The following is a 20,692-nucleotide window of genomic DNA, read 5'->3' on the forward strand; positions in this document are numbered from 1 at the left end:
TGTCAATAGCCAGTGAATTTAATAGGCTACCGTTAAATAGACCACATGGCTGAGCAAACTGCCTTTCTGATCATTTTTCCAAGACACATTGAGTGGTCATGGTGGAGGACGAATTAATATATATATTCATTCGTCCTCCACCATGACCACTCAATGTTTACACTACATGTTTACATGTAATATGATTATGATTTATTTGACAGAGCAACCCTGTAAATATTACATGTAGCCTATCCAATATGGCAGCCCTAGCTGTGTTATGACATGTTTTATGTGGTTTTGACACAGATATTCTTTCAGATGGGTAAACTAGAATTACAACTCTCCTCATGTTTAAACCAGCCACATATCTACAAATAATTGTATTTTTTTTATTGACAGCTGTGTGTAAAATGTATTAACAACTCAGTCCAGACCCTTCAAACTAAATCAATCATTTTTGATAATATATTTACATTAGTGGAATCAATTATAAGATATCATGATCACATTCATTTACAGAATGAGATGACATGGAGCTCCAGTCCTTGTTGACGGTGGGAAAGAGCGGACATAGAGGCTTTACGCCAAGCACCATTATTTATTTTCATGTTCAACCCCTATCCATCACCGTGTTGCCACTCTGTCCAGTCCCGGCGCTAACGCCACATCTTAAAGCTTATTACGGCGACCCACCTTCCTCGGGAATATGATTGACGTATCGTGGAAGAAGCGAGGCGGGGCCAACAGCGCGCTCTTGTCCAATCGCGGCCGATGGGCGGCGCCCCATCGCTATGTGCCAGTGTTGGTGGGCGGTGCCTCTCGTTATGTGTCAGTGTTGCCAGCAGACCTGTGCGAAACAAAAGCACGTCTCTCCCCACGTTTAACGCCTTCAAAGCACGTCTTGAAGCTGTTTCAGTCGTAAAGCTGTCAAAGGAAACAAGGAGTTACTCGGCAGAGTCGCAGATTACACAGGATTACAGCAGCCCTTAGACAAAGTTGGGCTCTGTTGTCTTGGGTGGCAAGAGCAGGAGTGGCTTGATCTTAAAGCAGCTCTCCAGATCAGATTTCACCCAAACCAGCTGTGAGAGAAGGAGCTTTGCCTTTTCTCCCCTCTCTCCCTCTCTCCATGTTGTAATCGCGCTCCTGACATCCAGAAAGAAAAGGGGGAGTGACGGAGAGAGTTCCTGAAGGAATTTTCCTTCTCCTAGGCGAGAATTGAAAAAGTCACCAGAGTCTAGAGAACAGCGGCGAGGATGGATGATCAGCCCCGGTTAATGCACTCCTCTCACGGGGTGGGCATGGCCGGACACCCCGGCCTGGCGCAGCATATGCAGGATGGCACGGGAGGAGCGGACGGCGAGGGAAGAAAACAGGACATTGGAGACATATTGCAACAAATCATGACCATAACCGACCAAAGTCTGGACGAAGCACAAGCCAGGTATATATCCAAGAATGTATGCATGCCGTCTCTGTGTTATTAACTTCATAGTAGCTACTGAAACACGTCGACAGTGTTGAACAAGTCAGCTTCCCTTTATTTTCACGCGCCACCCGAAGCGCACCGACTTTCTTTTCGCGTCTTCTTTCAAACTTTTATCCTGGCGTACATTTTTATTTTTGCATTACAAACATGTTACAGTCACCTCCGAGTGCTTCTGTGCACAATCTCAGCTGTCTTCTTCTTCTTCCCAGATGCATCGTTTCGATTTCCAATTGCTCTGGATCTCGCAGGTTACAAATGAGAAAGCGCATTGATTCAGTGCCATATAGACTTACTACGTGTTGCGGGTGGATTCAATCCTAGTTTATTTATTTATTGGACTGCAAGCACCTAAGAACTGAGCAAAGAAATACATTTTACCAAGTATGCATATTTAAAAAAATTCCAATCGTACGTATTTATAAGAAAGTCCATAACTGTACAATGACAAAGTGGCTACAGTCTTTCTGTCGTCTGCTTGTTGTGTGTTGAAGGAACGTTGTTAAATCTCTTACTTTCCATATAAATATTCTATGGAATAAAACACATTAACTCAGGAGTAATTAAATAGTAATTAAAATCAATAAGATAGCTAGTTGAAGACTAATTTGCATGACTTAAGTGTTGACAAAAATTAATTCACTTGATTAGTCTTAGCAACGGTCAACACAGGTGTTTATAAAATACTTTGAAAAAATGCAGACATTTTACTTTTGGAATGATAATTGAAATGGGATTTGTAGTAATTACCACATATATTAAAGTACTCTTATGCTGATATGTACTTTATATTTGTGGTTTAATATAAATTCAATATGTGTTGTGCTATTTTCTGGAAAAGGAATGTAGCTAGTCCCCTTATATGAGAATTTGATAGTAATTTCACTTTGCAATCCAATTTATGCTGCCATCTATGATGCACGTGAAATATTCAGACAGTTTGTTTTGCTCATTTAACACATGCATCACTCCCAAAAAAGTGCTGCACAATTTAGAGCCATTTGTCAGCTGTCTTCTATCAAATACCATTTGTAAAATACTAAAAAACACATTTCCATCAGACATAGCAGACATTCCTTCTAAACCTAATGTCTATGTTTTGACAGTTTTGACAGTTTTGGTCATGCATAGTGATGGCTTGATATTTATTTTCTGTTTGTGTTTTTAGGAAACATGCACTGAATTGTCACAGAATGAAGCCGGCTCTATTCAACGTCCTGTGTGAAATTAAAGAAAAAACAGGTGGGCTTTCCTGTCTTACAGTAAATAGAGAACAGAAAGCAAAAAGTTGCAAGTGCTACCCTTTGTTTAAATCCAGTTATCACATTAAGCTGAATATTGAAATATTGATTTTTTTTTATGCGTGTCTTGTGAGAATGTGCATTGTTAGATATTTAGATAGAGGAGAATTTGCAGTTAGAGTCAAGATTGCACCATGTCAAAGTTCTGATCTTACAATAAAAACACAAAAATTCATGCTATTCAAAAAATGTGTGATTCATACCGCATTCAGATTCCTCAAATAGATAGCTATTATTATTTTGTGTGCTAGGATTATAATTTTTTCAGCTGAGCTGAAGTGTATTACTTAATACAGCATTTTACACTGTATTGTATCATTAGTTACGTTATGATGCATTGAGCTCTAATGATGAGGCTTTTTCTCATGTTATTTTACTTTTATAGCCTAGTATATGAGAATATCAATGGCTTTAATTGCGATATTGACTATTATCTTTAAGTTACTCTGCCTCGTGGTTTTGATAATGCCCATCTGAGTTTTATAAACTCAGTTTATTGTGACATACCTTTTTTTTTTTTGCTGCGCTGTCTGGCTAGATACAGATTCTAAATTGTTAATGGATACATTTTGAGGTTTTTGTGTTCATAAAATGTAGCTGGTTGAGTAAAGCACTTTAAGAGCAGTTTAAAAAGTCCACCAGAAGTGCTATTCATTAGAGTGAAATGAGCATGCTGTTTTGATTATGCGATCGTCCCTGAGTGAAGGTTTTCCGAGGCAGATTGCTACAATGAGAAACAACAACAAATGTAAAAAAAAAAACAAAAAAACTGCCGTATCTTCCTTCTAATTAGCCCCAAAGTGTAATTTACAAAGATTTCATTACATGGAAGCTGAATTTGGCTCTCTGCCACACTGTCTAAAAAGCGCTGTATTGGAGAGGTTCCCCCCTCCTAAGTGAGATTCTGACCGACTGAAGAGGGCTTCGGAGGGCCACTGTGTCAGCGATCACAGGGGCCTCATGGCACTAGGTTCGCTTTTTTTCCTCCTCTTGTTTAGCAAGGTTCTCTCAAGGAGGGAAAGAGTTATGCCTGGCTCTTTTGAACTGCCTGGCGTCACCCGGGGTTCACTCAAAGTTCGTTTCCAAGATGAAGAACAAAGTGACTTGGACCTCTTCCTGGCTTTTTGCTCCTGCTTCTCTTCCCACAGTTCCTGGCAACCAGGAACCTGCAGGGCTTTTGACTGGAGAGATGAACCCGGTTAGACTCCAAACACGCTATAAAAAATGTTTGATTATGAAGTTGGGGCTTTTTTGGTCGAATTATAGTTGTGATGTTGCTCCCAACACGAGGAGTGTGTGAAGTGGTTGTTTGTTTCGTCTATATTGTCTTCTTTTTATCTCAGTGTACAATGTGAGATGCCCCCCCCACACACCTCATGTTGAGCTTTTGTTTGTTTTTGAACGCAGCCCTGGTGTTGTTTTTGTCAAGGGGGTTCATCTCAGTTTCCTTGGTTGTGGCGCGCTTGCTTTTCTCTCTCAGGACTTCATTAGGTGCATCAGATCATCAGAATCAATCATACTTGCATTTGATCAGTGTTTGTATAAAAATATTAACATTAGCTGATTCCCGTTTTTTTGTTTGTTTCATTTTGAAAACACAAAAAAAAAGGTTTGGGCTTTCCAGTTGTTGAAGGAAGTGGGAGGAAGGATATCGTCAAGTGGATCAGGAGGACAATATATATATATATATATATATATATATATATATATAATGTAAAATAGAAATATATTTGTTTTATTTACACCATCAAACATTCCGCCACAAACATTTGCAAACTATTTCTGTATTTTTTTTCAGCCCTGGCCTGGGAATTGAGAGAGAAAAAAGGATATTTGATGTTTTAAAGTAGATTCTATTGATAGTAGCCTGGTTGTGACTTAAGAAAACACTCCGAAAATAGAAAGAAAAAAAGATTCAGTGTTTTTAGATGTCAGTTTCTAATACTATTTAAAATGCTGTCGGGAATATGGTTTAGCAAACACTGAAAATAAATGAACTCAAGCCCCGATGGTTGATTTGAAAGGTCCTTGTACATTAAACCCCCCTGTGCTCTCTCCTACAGAATTAGCCGTGAGCTGTACCTCGGTTCACTTCTGTCTCTTTTTAATGTGAGGGTGTAATTTCACACTGCACAGACAGACACCACTAAAAATCTAGTGCTGCCACGGAGAAAATGGCTCAAACCTTCATCGTGACATTTACTGCAAATGAGTGCAGAGCGCCCAAACGAGAGCAGCCACCATTTTTGTCGGGGCCTTTTTAATTTTTTTTTTTTTTAATAAAGAGTCAGCCTCATTCATGGTTTTACATTGTTGCAGCCATAGAGTCCCAGGTGGATTCCAGAAAAGCGAGGTTATTAAATCCGTAGCAGGTCTGTTTTGTTGAAATGGCGTAGCGTGCTGTGGAACAGTGGTGTCTTAGGTTTCATAGCAGACTGTGGAGGTCATGGAGCCTTGCCTCAATGAAACAGGGGCTCTGTGTTTTAAAAAAATGAACTATTTGTGCTCACAATAACCTTGATTTACAAGAACTTTGAATGTTTGGATCAACTGCGTCGTCACTTCAGGCACCTCAGCCTGCTGCTTTAAGCACAACTCGTAATTCCTATTCAGACACAACACAGTTTCTTCGACAGCAACAATAAATTTTCACTCTGCTAATATATTTCATCTGCAGACACGTTGAAAGAGCACAAAATGACACGGCTCCTGTAATTCTTCGTAACCTACTGCCGTCTTGCCGAGATTGACACAGCTGCAAGTTGCCCGGCGCACACCACGTGTTGCGTGGCGGGTGTTAGTGGCGTTGCGGTGTTGACAGCCGTGCGGGGGGACGCCGTGGTGATGAGCCCTCCACTGGCAAGCAGCTGACAAGCGGGGCAGTACAGTGTGCCAGCAGCAGACAGAGCCGGCCTGAACTCCTGACCTTGCCGTGTATTTTTACACAGGGCCTGACCGAGCTAACACGGCACAGGCCGGCGTGCGAGTATAAACAAGTATTGCAGCTCACGGAACAGGATGTGATGCAGGGTGGGGGCTTTTAAATAAGGCTGCTTTAGCGCCGCAAGTGTTTCGGATTATTTAAAGCCTTCGTGTATTTATGTGTATTGCATGCTCTTGGAAATGCAAGGCCGCTGTGTGTGTGTTTGAATTGGGTGATTGGCACATATGGATGGTCGCTTATGGAAACTTTGACATTAACTTGGATGTTTGTTGGTATTGGGTTTCAGCTCCTTTTACCCTTGGGGCTTTCATCAGGCCTGTTTCACATGGACATACATTTGCCCGATCATGAACAGAGCTTTGAAAAATAAACTTAAACTTAGCTTGAACTCGTTGAACCGTATGGTTTGATTACAGAAAAAAAAAGGCCATCAAAAAGAAAAGGAAAAATCTTTTTTAAATCATGTTAGGGTTAGTTCAAGCTGGTTTCATGCAATTTCAAAAAATTGCATGAAAATGTCATGTGTTGTAACTAACAATTAAAAAAATTTCCTTAATTCAATACTTGTAAGTACACACATTTTCAAAAAATATATTTGTCAAGGTTTTCCAGATTATTTTGTATTATTAATAAATAGCATTACACTTTTGAGGATTCGGTTGGATCACATGACATTTTACAGCTTGAACTAACATTGCCTTGTCATAAAAATGATCTGATAATTGAAGTAATGTATTGGCATAGACACACAGTTGTGTGGGTCTGCTGGAGTTTTATGCCCTAAAGCATTTATAATGAATTTTAATTGGGAAATTAAAAACATTCTCCTCATAGTATACACATATTCAAGTTTTTATACCTATGAATTCGATTTTTAATGTATTTTAATAATAGACAGACAAAAATGAGTGTCATGATTCTGAATGCAAGCTTACAGTCCATTGTGAGAAAGAGGTGGGGTTTAAGCAAACTTGTGATTGGAGAGGTTTGGCATCCATCACCAGAGAGAGTTGTTTCACGGGAAGATTTATGACAAAAAAAGAAATAAAAATATATATTTTTAAAAATATGCATGGATGAACTGTTTACAATGAGATCAGAACACAGTTTTCAAAATAATCAAAATACTGCATTTCATGCAGACTTCAAGAGTTCATTTAAGGTGGCATTCAACAAATGATGCTTTCTGGCATGTGTATGATGCTAAAAGCAATATGGAGATATTTGATACACTGTTATCATCTAACCTGACACGTACACACACTAACAAGCTTGTCCTTACTTGTATCTCATGTCAAATGAGTGATAGAACCTCATACATATCTCACACTTGTCTAAGAGAAGTGATTCATTTACTTTTAACACAAGATTCAGCTGCAAAATTCTTACCAAATATCTTTCAACTTCAAATAAACGTCTTTCTTTCATATATTAATATAGCCATAATGAGATGAGATGAGAAAACACAAGTAAACAGAGTACATTTTGTAAAGGTTGTATTTTGATGTATTACTCTAGTAATATTCACATTTATTCACAGTGTTCTTTTACCTTTATTGTAGCGGAAGTAGTGCTTGCAACACCACGCTTAATAAAGTTTGGGCTCCATTCCTTAACTCATTTGTTCTTCGTGCGCCACGTAATTTTAGAGCTGGCGAGATATCTAACGACCGTCGTGGTGAATTGTGGAGAAATATTGTGTTTGCTACAGCTACATGAGGGGAGTCTCTCCTTCTCCTGTTTTATTTGGAACGTGATTGCTAATCATACTTAGGGCCGTTGGAACGGACATGCCTCAGTAGCAGCATAATGTTTCCTGTGTGTTTCTGTTATTACCCAGCTTCAAGTCTAAACTCACTCGCAATTAGAGCTCCTTATAAATTATGCAAATGATGACTGGCGTAATTGAGACATGTTAATCATGTTTTAAGAGCCTAATTACAGAAATGTATAACGGAGGTGGGAGTCTCTAATTAGCTCTGATAACAGGTTGCCCGTGTGAATAGTGAAGAAGCGCTTTTTGTGTGGGAGGTGTTTTCCTCCTGCGGATGGTCAATAAAGGAACCCAAACCCTCATTTTATGGAATAATTATTGACATGGCTTAAGGTTACGCTGGGCCTGTTTGAAACTGTTGCATTTCGTACCTGCGTTCGGTACAGAGTCTTGGCTGACGACATCTTGTTAATATTATTTCACATTGCTTTAGGATCAAAACCTTTATTTAAATCCACCCCTCCTCCTTTCCTGTATGAAAGGCATCACAACACATGAAATTAATCATCAGCACTCTAATTTGTGGCAAACTGAGCCTTATTCAAGCCTTATTGTTGGATTTTACACTGAAGTAGGGCTGCACGATTTGGAGAAAAAATCTAATCGTGTCTTATGTGATAAAAATTGTGATTGCGATTTAAATCACATTTTAAGCTCCATATTTGCTGTAAATATTTGAAGAGCTGCACAATTTTGTGTTTAAATAGCATTCATATTATTATTAATTATTAATAGTAAATATTTCACTAAAATAAAATAGTACAAAAGTACAAATGTAAATGTAAATGTTTTACAAATGTAAAATTTAGTGCTGTCAAATGATTAATCGTATACAAAATAAAAGTTTTAGTTTGAATAATATGTGTGTTCTGTGTATATTTATTATGTATATATAAATACACACATACAGTATATATTTTGAAAATATTTACATGTTTACATGTCTATATTTATAGTCATATAATTTATATTATAAATAAATATGTTTAATATATAAAAATAACATATTTTTCTTAAATATATACATGCATGTGTGTGTATTTATATATACATAATAAATATACACAGTACACATACATATATTATGTGAAAATACATTTTATTTTATTTTTATTTTGGATGCGATTAATCACAATTAATCGTTTGACCTCACTAGTAAAATTACAATACTAATTATTTATGGCTGTCTTTTAATATCTTCATTTTGAAATGGTAAACTCTCAAGTTTTTTAGAGATGCACCGATTGTAATTTTCTTGGCTGATTCCGATTGCCGATTTTTTTTTTTTGGAGGTGTGACCTGCCGATACCGATTTTTGCCAATTCCGATTTTCTTTCTAAGAACAAAAATCTATGCAAATTTCAATGCAAAAATTATTTACATAATAAAATAAATTATTAAACATTACAATTCCCCCAATCTGGACTAAGTTACAGATTTTCTCTCACTTAAACAACTCTCAAAATAAAGTGCTCTGTGACTGGAAAGAGGAAGAAATAGTTAACTTAAAATGAGTTGCTGTATGTAACAAAACAGATGTCATGTCCCACTATATTTATAAATTGTAATTTTTTCCCCCTAACCTTATTAAATGTCATCTTTCACATCAAATTCTGACATTGTTTCAGTTAATTCAGTTAGCATAATAAGAACCGGTAGAGTTGTTACCATTCAAATGAAATTAGTATTAACAAACTCCATCTTTCCACTGCTGAGGAAACAGAAGCTGCATCTGAAGTGGCATTAGATGCATTTACACAGAGAGTTTGATGAAGCTGAGGTGCCATAAATGCATATACACTGCAAAATTTCAAATGCATAAGTAATTTTATAAGATTAATGTTTTACATATTTTTTTAAACATACAAATAAATGTTGAAAAAATGCAATGATACTTTTAAATATGACTAAACCACCAGTAGGTGGCAGCAAGTGTCTGTTTTAATGAGTGAGTCATTTATTCATTCACTCAACCGATTCATTAAAATGGCTGATTCATTCAGAAACGAGGCAAGTGACTTTCCTTATGAATGGGCCACTGAATCATTGACTCACTCGATTCGTTCAAAAACGTGGATTCATTCAGTAACAAAACACCGCTGTGTGTTGCTCGGAGACACACAACCGTTCTGCTGTGGCTAGACGGCAAGACGTGAGACTGACCGGCTGGTGACCGATCCGGGCCGGTCATGCGAAAAATCGCCCGATTCCGATCACTGGCCGGTCAATCGGTGCATCTCTAAAGTTTCTATTTTGGCGGAAATTCGCAGGGGGGGCCCTTAAAGCTTCTATTTAGTTGACCAAAACGTCTCATCACAAGTTTGGGAAGATGGTTGGCATATGTTGCATTCCCAACATTATAAGCGATCCAATCGGATGCCAGAGATTTTGTGTGAAACAGCATTTACTGCATTCAAGCCACTTTGAGACACTGAAAACACGAGCTGCTTGTGTAAAAAGAACACAGTGCCATGCTATAAACTAAATTTTGGTTTTATTTTGATTAATCACGCAGCCCTACACTGAATATAGCATTATACTTTAAACAAGGAATACGCCGTTTCTCATTTTTGCATAGATTGGCTAACAATACAAACTGTTAGTCATTGTTTGTTTTAGTGTAAGGCACAATAATCGTAATGGTCATTTAATATTTCCTTTCAAAAGATTTGAATGCATCTAAAGTGCATAAAAGCATGGAAGTGCTGGCCAGTTTGGATATCTACAGCATCAATGCCAGCCATTCTGCAAACTGAGCTTTGTTCATAGTTGTCTGACAGATATCATATTCGGAGCTATTACAGCGAAAACATCTACTCACTTATTGGATTAAAAATTGCTTTAGAGAGGAAATTTGCTTGCAGATGCGACGGAGCTCTTTTTTTCTGTCTGATATTAGTCTGTGGTGCAGTTTGTAGCTCAATGTAAAAAAGCGAATTACAGTAAAAGGCTCTGCAGATGCTATTATTGTCTCTGTGGAGTCAGACTCAGCCCCTCAGCGGTGCAGTCAATGGCCGTGATCCATATAACAGCATTAGGGCTCTCTCTGCCACCAAATCCTCATCGTTACAAACACATTTCAATTCATTCATTTCCTTACATGCAGTTAAGTGTAAAAGGCGGTGCCGTTTCCAGCTACGGTTGCCATACCAACACCCCAGGAGTTCATTTAGTTTAATTCAAAGGCCGGCGAATGCCGCTCTCCCGTGTCCCGCTGTTTGATTTTGACAACAGAGTAGCGGCGCAATACATAAAAAACCCCCCTATATTCCCCCCAGCCATCAGTATCCCCCCTTCTCCCGCCTCTGTGAGCAATCAAACACGGACTGGCGAGCGCCCCTTCCTGTCTCGACTTAGTAAAAATGACACAAATTAATATATGCTACTTAAACCAGACCAAGATTAATGGCCGCCTTTCGCCGCAGTTTAGGAACACTGTCAGTCGACACACGCTCATTGGACGGAATCAACACTGATCAACATTTACTCGCTGTCATATCCTGTGTTCAGGGAAACGTGGAGAGATTGAGGACCTGCACACACACACACACACTCGCACTGAGTAGCTGTGTGACCTAAAACATCCTTTAGACTCTATTCACAGCCCAAAAATGACTTTTACACACGTTTTCATTTCATAGACAGTGTGTATTAGAGTAATAAAATGACACTGATATCGTCTACCTTTGTTAGATTTCACCACACAATTATAGTGTTGCCTCAGCCACGTCTTAGTATTTTACTTGAGGGAATGTCTCAACAGGGAAGTGTATTTTCATACTCATTCCATATACTTTAAGCTAATGATATGATATACAGAGTGTGCTGGGGAAAAGGCATGTTGCCTGAGTGGTTTAGCATGTAATGAATGTTTCTAATGTAGATTAATGTAATGCTATTGGCATGGTGTGGCTGTGCTAAAGATCCCCTCCACTCTCTTTAATCAGCAGGGGGGTTATGTTACAGCGGGCGAGGAGATAGAGTCGAGGGGTGCGGGAGGACATGTGTCGTTATGTGAAGGTAACGCATAGCTATGAGTTGCTCTCTTGCCGTGAAATATTCTAATTTATGCTAATGAATCTGGCGCTGCCTTGAGAAACAAAAGGGCTGGCTTTGAGCCTGCGTAACCCCCTCCGTGAACACATACATGAGTGTACATATTTTTTCTCTGCGAGAGGGAAGGAGAGAAATGATGAATTAAGCCACCGTCCTCGGTGCTGTTCCTATCTGATTGGCAACACTTTAAAGCAGAAAAAACTGTTTTAGGTCTGGTTATAGATAGAATTTTGTGGGTGAATGATGAACTGTGAATTACCAAAATTTTTTCATGAAAAACTTGTTCATGTGGATTTTCACGAGGTGTACTTTCATAAAGAACTTATCAGGAAAACGTGCATAATGTCTTTTGGTTGGTATATACAGTGTACACTTAAGTACATTTTATTAATTCCTTTAAATATATATTTCTAAATGGACATGTTGCAGCTTTAATAAATTAAGTTCATGTAGAGTAAATATATATGTACTATTTTTCTGAATAAAATTTCATATAGTATATATTATAAACATATATTTTTGTTTTATTCTGATTTATTCGGACTAATGTATATAATGTATATACACATACATATATACTGTATATATATATACACAGGTCCTTCTCAAACAATTAGCATATTGTGATAAAGTTCTTTATTTTCTGTAATGTACTGATAAACATTAGACTTTCATATATTTTAGATTCATTACAACACAACTGAAGTAGTTCAAGCCTTTTATTGTTTTAATATTGATGATTTTGGCATACAGCTCATGAAAACCCAAAAAATCTAAAAAAATTAGCATATTTCATCCGACCAATAAAAGAAAAGTGTTTTTAATACAAAAAAGTCAACCTTCAAATAATTATGTTCAGTTATGCACTCAATACTTGGTCGGGAATCCTTTTGCAGAAATGACTGCTTCAATGCGGCGTGGCATGGAGGCAATCAGCCTGTGGCACTGCTGAGGTGTTATGGAGGCCCAGGATGCTTCGATAGCGGCCTTAAGCTCATCCAGAGTGTTGGGTCTTGCGTCTCTCAACTTTCTCTTCACAATATCCCACAGATTCTCTATGGGGTTCAGGTCAGGAGAGTTGGCAGGCCAATTGAGCACAGTAATACCATGGTCAGTAAACCATTTACCAGTGGTTTTGGCACTGTGAGCAGGTGCCAGGTCGTGCTGAAAAATGAAATCATCTCCATAAAGCTTTTCAGCAGATGGAAGCATGAAGTGCTCCAAAATCTCCTGATAGCTAGCTGCATTGACCCTGCCCTTGATAAAACACAGTGGACCAACACCAGCATCACTGACTGTGGGTACTTGACACTGGACTTCAGGCATTTTGGCATTTCCCTCTCCCCAGTCTTCCTCCAGACTCTGGCACCTTGATTTCCGAATGACATGCAAAATTTGCTTTCATCCAAAAAAAGTACTTTGGACCACTGAGCAACAGTCCAGTGCTGCCTCTCTGTAGCCCAGGTCAGGCGCTTCTGCCACTGTTTCTGGTTCAAAAGTGGCTTGACCTGGGGAATGCGGCACCTGTAGCCCATTTCCTGCACACGCCTGTACACGGTGGCTCTGGATGTTTCTACTCCAGACTCAGTCCACTGCTTCCGCAGGTCCCCCAAGGTCTGGAATCGGTCCTTCTCCACAATCTTCCTCAGGGTCCGGTCACCTCTTCTCGTTGTGCTGCGTTTTCTGCCACACTTTTTCCTTCCCACAGACTTCCCACTGAGGTGCCTTGATACAGCACTCTGGGAACAGCCTATTCGTTCAGAAATTTCTTTCTGTGTCTTACCCTCTTGCTTGAGGGTGTCAATGATGGCCTTCTGGACAGCAGTCAGGTCGGCAGTCTTACCCATGATTGCGGTTTTGAGTAATGAACCAGGCTGGGAGTTTTTAAAAGCCTCAGGAATCTTTTGCAGGTGTTTAGAGTTAATTAGTTGATTCAGATGATTAGGTTAATAGCTCGTTTAGAGAACCTTTTCATGATATGCTAATTTTTTGAGATAGGAATTTTGGGTTTTCATGAGCTGTATGCCAAAATCATCAATATTAAAACAATAAAAGGCTTGAACTACTTCAGTTGTGTTGTAATGAATCTAAAATATATGAAAGTCTAATGTTTATCAGTACATTACAGAAAATAATGAACTTTATCACAATATGCTAATTTTTTGAGAAGGACCTGTATATATGTAAAATTATATATAAAATTAAGCAGCACAACGGTTTTCAATATTTATAATAATAGTAAATGTTTTTTGAGCACCAACTCACCTGATTTCTGAAGGGTCATGTGGCACTGAATGATGTGGAAAATTCAGTTTTGCCATTGCATGAATAAATTAACTTTTGAATATATTAAAATATAATTTTAAACTGTAATATTCTTTCTTTCAAAAACATTAAACAGTCTAATTGACCCAAAACTTGTATTGTCCCAAAATGCTAGGATATATAAAATATATATTATGAAAACTTACGTTGTTATTTTAATAAAAAGTGTCTGTATATATTCATATACTTTTATATTTTTTTGTACACATTTTTATTCTGAAAATGAACATGTTTTCAAATACATTACTTTTGAAGATTAATTTGAGTTAAAGTTCTAGAGTCAAAATGTCCAAAGTTCTAGAGTTTAAATTAAATGAAAATGTCTGTTCCTCTGGCATCAGCAAATACAATTGCAAAAACAATGGCTGTTTTCAAACAGATTTCCCAAATATTTTCCCATCTGTCATTGGTCAGTCAAACATATAGCCTCGCCTCATACTCACAACATTGGTTGAACCAGTGTTGGCATGGCAGGCAGGTCGAAAAATGTTTTGATAGCGCCAGAATGTTTACATTTTTTAGAGAACACGATCAACGACTGGCTTGCATACACTTTAAGTTGTGATAGGAGAAAGTGTTTTAACACACAGCAGATGCGACCGAATGCAGGCCCGGCTGCGGAGGAGCAGAGCGTGCAAGAGGAGCACGAGGAGGTGGATTTGGATCACTTCCCAACATGGTGGCCAGTGAGCGCGTAGGTAGCTTTTAGCACAGCAGGGTGAGGAGCAGGAGCTTTATCAGGGGTCAGCGCTCACCACGGCCGCCTGGCAACACCACACACACTGAGGAACCATGACACACTCTGCCCTGAACACTCAGGCAAGCTTAATCGAGGGGAAACAAAGAGCCCCTCATGTGGCAAGGAATTCAAGGTCTTGCAATAGCTTAGTGGGCTTCCCCTCGAAAATGCGTTAGATGAAGAATGAAATGATTCGAAGGCAATATGGTGCATTTGTGAATTGCAACACAGTCACCTTCTGTAATTATGTGGGTGGTAATTACTTACTGTACGCTAAACACAAAAAAATCAATAGCGTCTGACCTTGAGGATGCAGGTCTCGCATCTTTCGGGTTAATTGCGTGTTTGCTATTATAGTTCGTTTCTAAACTGAGAGCTGTTTGTACAGTGTATGCTCACTGTCCCTGAATACACACACACTTCCGATTGTCTCTGTTTGCCAGCTCGCCTTTGGCAGTGTTAGTTATGGACAGTTAACTCCTGGAATCCTATTAATGACTGTCATTTTCCTTTTTTGCCTTTTGCATAATCAGCATTGTGCTCCACTGTCCTACATAACCACTTTTAGCAGCTCTTGTCTAGGTCTTCCGTTGCTGAGAGCACAGACGGAAACATGGGTGGCAGGTGTGTGTGTGTGTGTGTGTGTGTGTGCATTTGGGAGTAGATGTTCTAGTGATATATTGCATTTCAAGCCTCCTGCCAGAAAAAGGAACAGTGAGATGTTAAGGCATGTGCAGTAGAGTTTACCTCAACCTGAAGCAAAACCTCCGTCATCGAATCCTTATCGACTGGAGAACTCTCATCACAGGCTTGTCTCGTCAGGCCAGCTGGTGACATTGTGTTCTCTACCCCACTGACTGTGTTTTTTAGAGGATGAGGCTCTGAGTGCCGTTATGAAAGACTTGATGGCCTTTCTTTATTTATATCTGCTTTAAACAGGAACTGACTCTGACGTGATTGTCTTTTCCCAAAATGTACATCCAATTCAAAGTAGGGCTGCTTGATTTGGACAAAAAGATCATATTATGATAAACATACAACATCACTGATTACTATATTATATGTGACCCTGGACCACAAAACCAGTCATAAGTGTCAATTTTTCAAAATTGAGATTTATACATAATCTGAAAGCTGAATAAATAAGCGTTCCGTTGATGTATGGTTTGTTAAGACAGGACAATATTTGGCTGAGATACAACTATTTGAAAATCTGGAATCTGAGTGTGCAAAAAAAATCTAAATATTGAGAAAATCACCTTTAAAGTCGTCTAAATGAAGTTCTTAGCAATGCATATTACTAATCAAAAATTTAGTTTTGGCATATTTACAGTGGGACATTTACAAAATATATTCATGGAACATGATCTTTACTAATGATTCCTAATGATATGTGGCATATATATATTATATTATTTATTTATATTAAATATATAAATATATATTTTTTTACCCATACAATGTATTTTTGGCTATTGCTACAAATATATCCCAGCGACTTAAGTCTGGTTTTGTGGTCCAGGGTCACATATTATATTATATTATATTTTATTTTATTAAATTTTATTTTATTAATTATATTATATTATATTAATACAAAAATAATGTATTTCTGTCCTAATTTCTTCACATTGTAAAACTAATCATTTTAAATATGAGTAAGAGTATGGTGCGCGCACATTCACATTTAAGAAGACTATATATTATATTATATTATATTATTATAAATTTCTTTAGAATAGGAGTTTTACAAAAGTAATATATTTCTGTAATATATTGCAAACTGAGCCACATACATCGCAGTATGTGAAAGAATATTGTTCATGCACAATCACACTGAAGCACATCTAATTCATAAAACTGTGTGATTTGGACAAAAATCATAATTTGAAATATTATAATCAAGATAAATATGGTAAGCATCTCACACTGAAAGCATTATTATATTATATTGTATCGTACTGTATTGTATTATAATGTATTGTATTGTATTATATTATATTCAGTTTTTATGTTAAAATAGCAATTTTACAAAATTAATATAGTTCTGTTCTAATTTTATTATAATATAATACAATATGAGCCATGTTGTATCTTTTTTTTATTTGGCACAGCCTTATTTCAAATATTTTCCATATAAAACAACATATTATCAAAATGAACACTTTATTAAACGTGTTATTGAATTAACAGAACAACTTTTTTTGGATCAACTAGGCAAGGAAGAACTAAGTATTTTGCAAATGCTCTGACACTTTTAGCGATGTTGTTCAGGCAGGTAAGCATGTTCGAATTTGGCTTGCAACATTACCTGATCCTGTTCCTCCTCTCTCTCATAGTCGTTTCCTTTCCTTTTTGTGCTTTACTCTCTGACCAAAAAAACCAAACAAACACCTTTTTAGCTTTAAACCCAGAGCTGAAGCAGCTGTCTGGCATCTCCTGTTGCTGCTGTCCACTGTTTTTCTAGGTAATATCCCCTGACAGCATTGTAAGCAGGTGCCTCCTTATGTCTGCATACACTTCGGCTTCATTTGATTTCCTATTACCACACCTCATAGTGTGCGTCTTTCAGAAATCCTCCCCGATAAGGCGCTATTGATGAATTGATATCGGTGGAGGCAGCAGGGAGATAAAGCTGCACAGGTTAAGAGCTTTGTGGATAGTTTAACCTTGATATAACAGTTGTTTCAGTGAGGTTGATTTTCTCTCATCCATCTTCATCTATCAGGGCCTCACTGAAGTATGCAAATGAGCACAGCGGATAGGCGCATGCTGCCGTTAAATGGGCCGTTTCAAATGCGCGGTGTACCACACTGACAGGGTGATACTCCTTACTGTCCAAATTTAGTGTGTCTTCACAGAAATCCCCCCTCCACACACACACACACACACAGACTAAGCCCCCATTACTCTCAGCAGAATGCTAGAAGCATGTTGACTTATAAAATATTAATAATGTCCTTTTTCATGTACTTGCCACATTGTTCATATTCAAATGTGTCAGCATAAAGTGTGAGAGGAGACACACGCGTTTTCATGTGTGTCCGGTGTGTATAAAATGCGAGCGGATGTTCTGACAACAATAACAAGAACATTTCCAACAAATACTATTATTCCCATGCCAAATTAAGTCATTTATTTATGTTAGTGGGTTGTAACGAATGTGAGTAATATTAGCTGTTTGTGAAATATGGATGTTTAAGTTAATTAGGGAGTGAGGAGATGTTGCAATTATAATGCTTAATGTCCCAGAATACCATGGTCACAAGAAAGACACTAATGCAGAAAATAAAGTGTGAAAACAATGCGTTTTTATTGCATATCTGAGATTAATCTGACACCTCTTGCATCTTTGTTTACTTGCAGTTTGCTGAAGGGAGTAATGAAAAACAAATTAAATCGGTTATCTGTGAAACAATCTGCACATAGCGAATAGTTTTACTAGAAGTAAACGCTGAGATCTTTTCAAATCAGGGTTCAGGGTTTGTTATTTCTGAGCTATTTTTTTCTGTTTTGCTCATATCTGTTACTGCAAGTTTTTATGGGGCACTTTTATACTATGGTAATTGAGTGTAGCATCTCAATCATTTCTTACGATTCTTATGATACTCATGATGATCCTGAGGCCGGTATGTTGACATTTTCACTGTAGTGGCTCTTGAATTTGATCCTAAAAAAGCATCTGCCTTGTTCCTTTGTAATTGCCGTGTAGTCAGAAAGTGGGAGTAAATTTCTACTCTTTGTAATTTTGGTTTCCTCTGGGATGCCACTGAAATTTATTTTTATAGGAGCTTATAGTTTATAGCAGCTATTACGATCCATTGTTTGATTTCAATAAGCAAGCGTTCAAAACAATGAATCTTGAGAGCTGTTAGCTTCTCCGCTTCACGAGCTGTCAACCGTCCACTCGCTGTATTGCCCAAAGAGGACCGAAATAAACCAATGGGGCGGATCTTAGTCATGACTGATGGATCTCTGTGCCAATCAGGGTTGGGTGTGGAGGGAATCAATGTAACAAGCCTGGGAAACCTGCCATGTAGACCTAACCACAACTGGCCTCCACTAAAAAAGCCCATTAACATTAATGAAGGATGGTTTTTAAAGCTTCTTCAGCAATCAAGCCCGACAGGATTTATGAAATGAATGGCCTGCCATTAAGAATCATGATTATCATTAGCCAGGTCCACACGATAGATTGGTGAGGGATCATTCAAAGACTATGAATGCCAGTCTTTCTCTACCAATACTCCGATAGATGAGTCTCATCAATGGGAATATTCTAAGTTGTTTCCTGCAGTAGTTTTGTATGCTGTGTTAAAGACCTTCTGGAAAGATCCTACTTATGAATTTGAAAGTTTTAATTGTTGCATGATGTATGTTGAAGTGATTTTTTGAATACAGTTGACTTGATGGGCTGTTTTAGAGCTAATACAACAAAAGGATGAACATTTGGTGTGTAATTAATGCTTTATATGTATATTCTATCATTTTCATGGCACAGTGACTGATGGCAAGTGTCTTGATGGGTATGTCTTCTCATAAACGAGCTACATTTGTAGTGTTTTATCACTGTTCTTTATTAATCACTGTAAAAAATGTTTTAATGTAATTTTTACAGGACAGCTACAATAAAAACTTGTTAATTTGTTAATTGCAAGTTACAACCTACCATATTGTGAAAAATTGTAGCCTAAATGATTTAAATTGCAGTACAGTGTATCTAATTGTCAAATTTATGATTTTTTAAAAACTATGAATTATCATATTATTTATAGAGAAAAGCCATTAAATCATATTTCAAGCATTTATGTACCATCATGTCACGATGATATGGTATGTGACCCTGTGTGTCATTTATACTTTATGAGTATTGACCGTTTTATAGACAAACCACTTACAATGAACTTTAAATTCATGATGTGGCTTTCTGTTTTTATCAGTGGCTACCAGTCAATTGTTAGATGTAAGCAGATTTTGATAGTTCATGAAGTAGCAGTAATATTATCTCACTTATTAAAATATACAATTATAAGTTGTAAAACATAAAGTCACCAATATGCATATCTCGTAATACCTTAAACACTGTTATTATATTTTTTACAGTTAATTTCTGGCAACCACAGCTGGTTTTGTACCATAAAAATACATTTTTTTAAATGGTTGCAGACTACAGTGTACATCAACTTATGTTCAATACCAATTAGCTTTTGCCATAATTCTTTAATTGACACTGAACTTAATGTTAAACTTGGGGCTTAAACAAAATTCTGAGTTTCCCCAATGGTTATTACAGCTTTACATTTACCATAAGTGTTTAATCACTGTTTAAATAATAAATGAATGTGGAATGATAAGTTAAGAGCATAATACCCTTTGATTGAGACAGGAAGGATGTATGATTTCACATGCTGAACAGGATGTTCACGAGCATCATAATACGACAGCACTCTATAAATCAGTCTTGCAAGTGTCACAATCATTTTTCATATGCTTTATGCTAGCGCCTCCTCTGCACGTTATGTCTGTTTTAGCAATTAACCTGCTGGTATCAGATGACTGGTGAGCGGAGGTTATGCTTGTGAACTGAAGCACTTTTTATGTTTCTGTGGGTCAACCAACATTCTGCTACCAAGTTCATTTACCAGAAAGCTGTATGTTACCACAACATATGCACAGTAAGCATTAGCAAAGCTTTTCGCTGTCATGACTTTTGGTTCAAAAGAGAAACCCGCCAAGCATCCCTTCTCTCTCCCTCATTTTCTCTTTTTCAGTCAAACCTTTCATTTTCTTTTTCTACATGTTACTCTATTTGCCGTGTTTCTCATTCCCCCAATCCTCAGAAGTCATTACAGTGCTGTGGAGTTGTGTAATGGAGCCCGCGGTTATCAACTTAATGAATTCTGCCCAGTCGCCCCCATTTATTGTGCCCCCTCTCAAATGCAAGTTACATTGTGTGTATGTTGAATTTGGCTGCACATTTGCGCAATATAAACCAAGGAACCACCCTGACCATGTCTGTGTTTTAAGGGAAATGTCATCTGTGGGTTTTCGGGACAGTTTTCTTTGTAGCTGAAACATAGTTTTTAAC

General features: G+C 37.7%; 1 protein-coding gene across 2 annotated transcripts in view; it reads left to right on the plus strand.

The window, feature by feature from the left end:
• The first annotated feature begins 796 nt into the window (after positions 1 to 796).
• The window catches only part of LOC306881372 (pre-B-cell leukemia transcription factor 1), a 68,581-nt gene continuing 48,685 nt past the window's right edge, over positions 797 to 20,692 (plus strand). Inside the window, exons 1-2 of one of the 2 annotated variants that reach the window (XM_079435453.1) lie at positions 797 to 1,423; positions 2,634 to 2,707. In XM_079435453.1, the coding sequence (XP_079291579.1) occupies positions 1,236 to 1,423; positions 2,634 to 2,707 (262 nt within the window). In that variant the 5' untranslated portion in view covers positions 797 to 1,235. The remainder of the gene's footprint in view (positions 1,424 to 2,633; positions 2,708 to 20,692) is intronic. The other variant, XM_079435454.1, reaches the window with a different exon arrangement.

The sequence above is a fragment of the Barbus barbus genome, assembly GCF_936440315.1.
Source record: "Barbus barbus genome assembly, chromosome: 15".
Taxonomy (NCBI): Eukaryota; Metazoa; Chordata; class Actinopteri; order Cypriniformes; family Cyprinidae; genus Barbus; species Barbus barbus.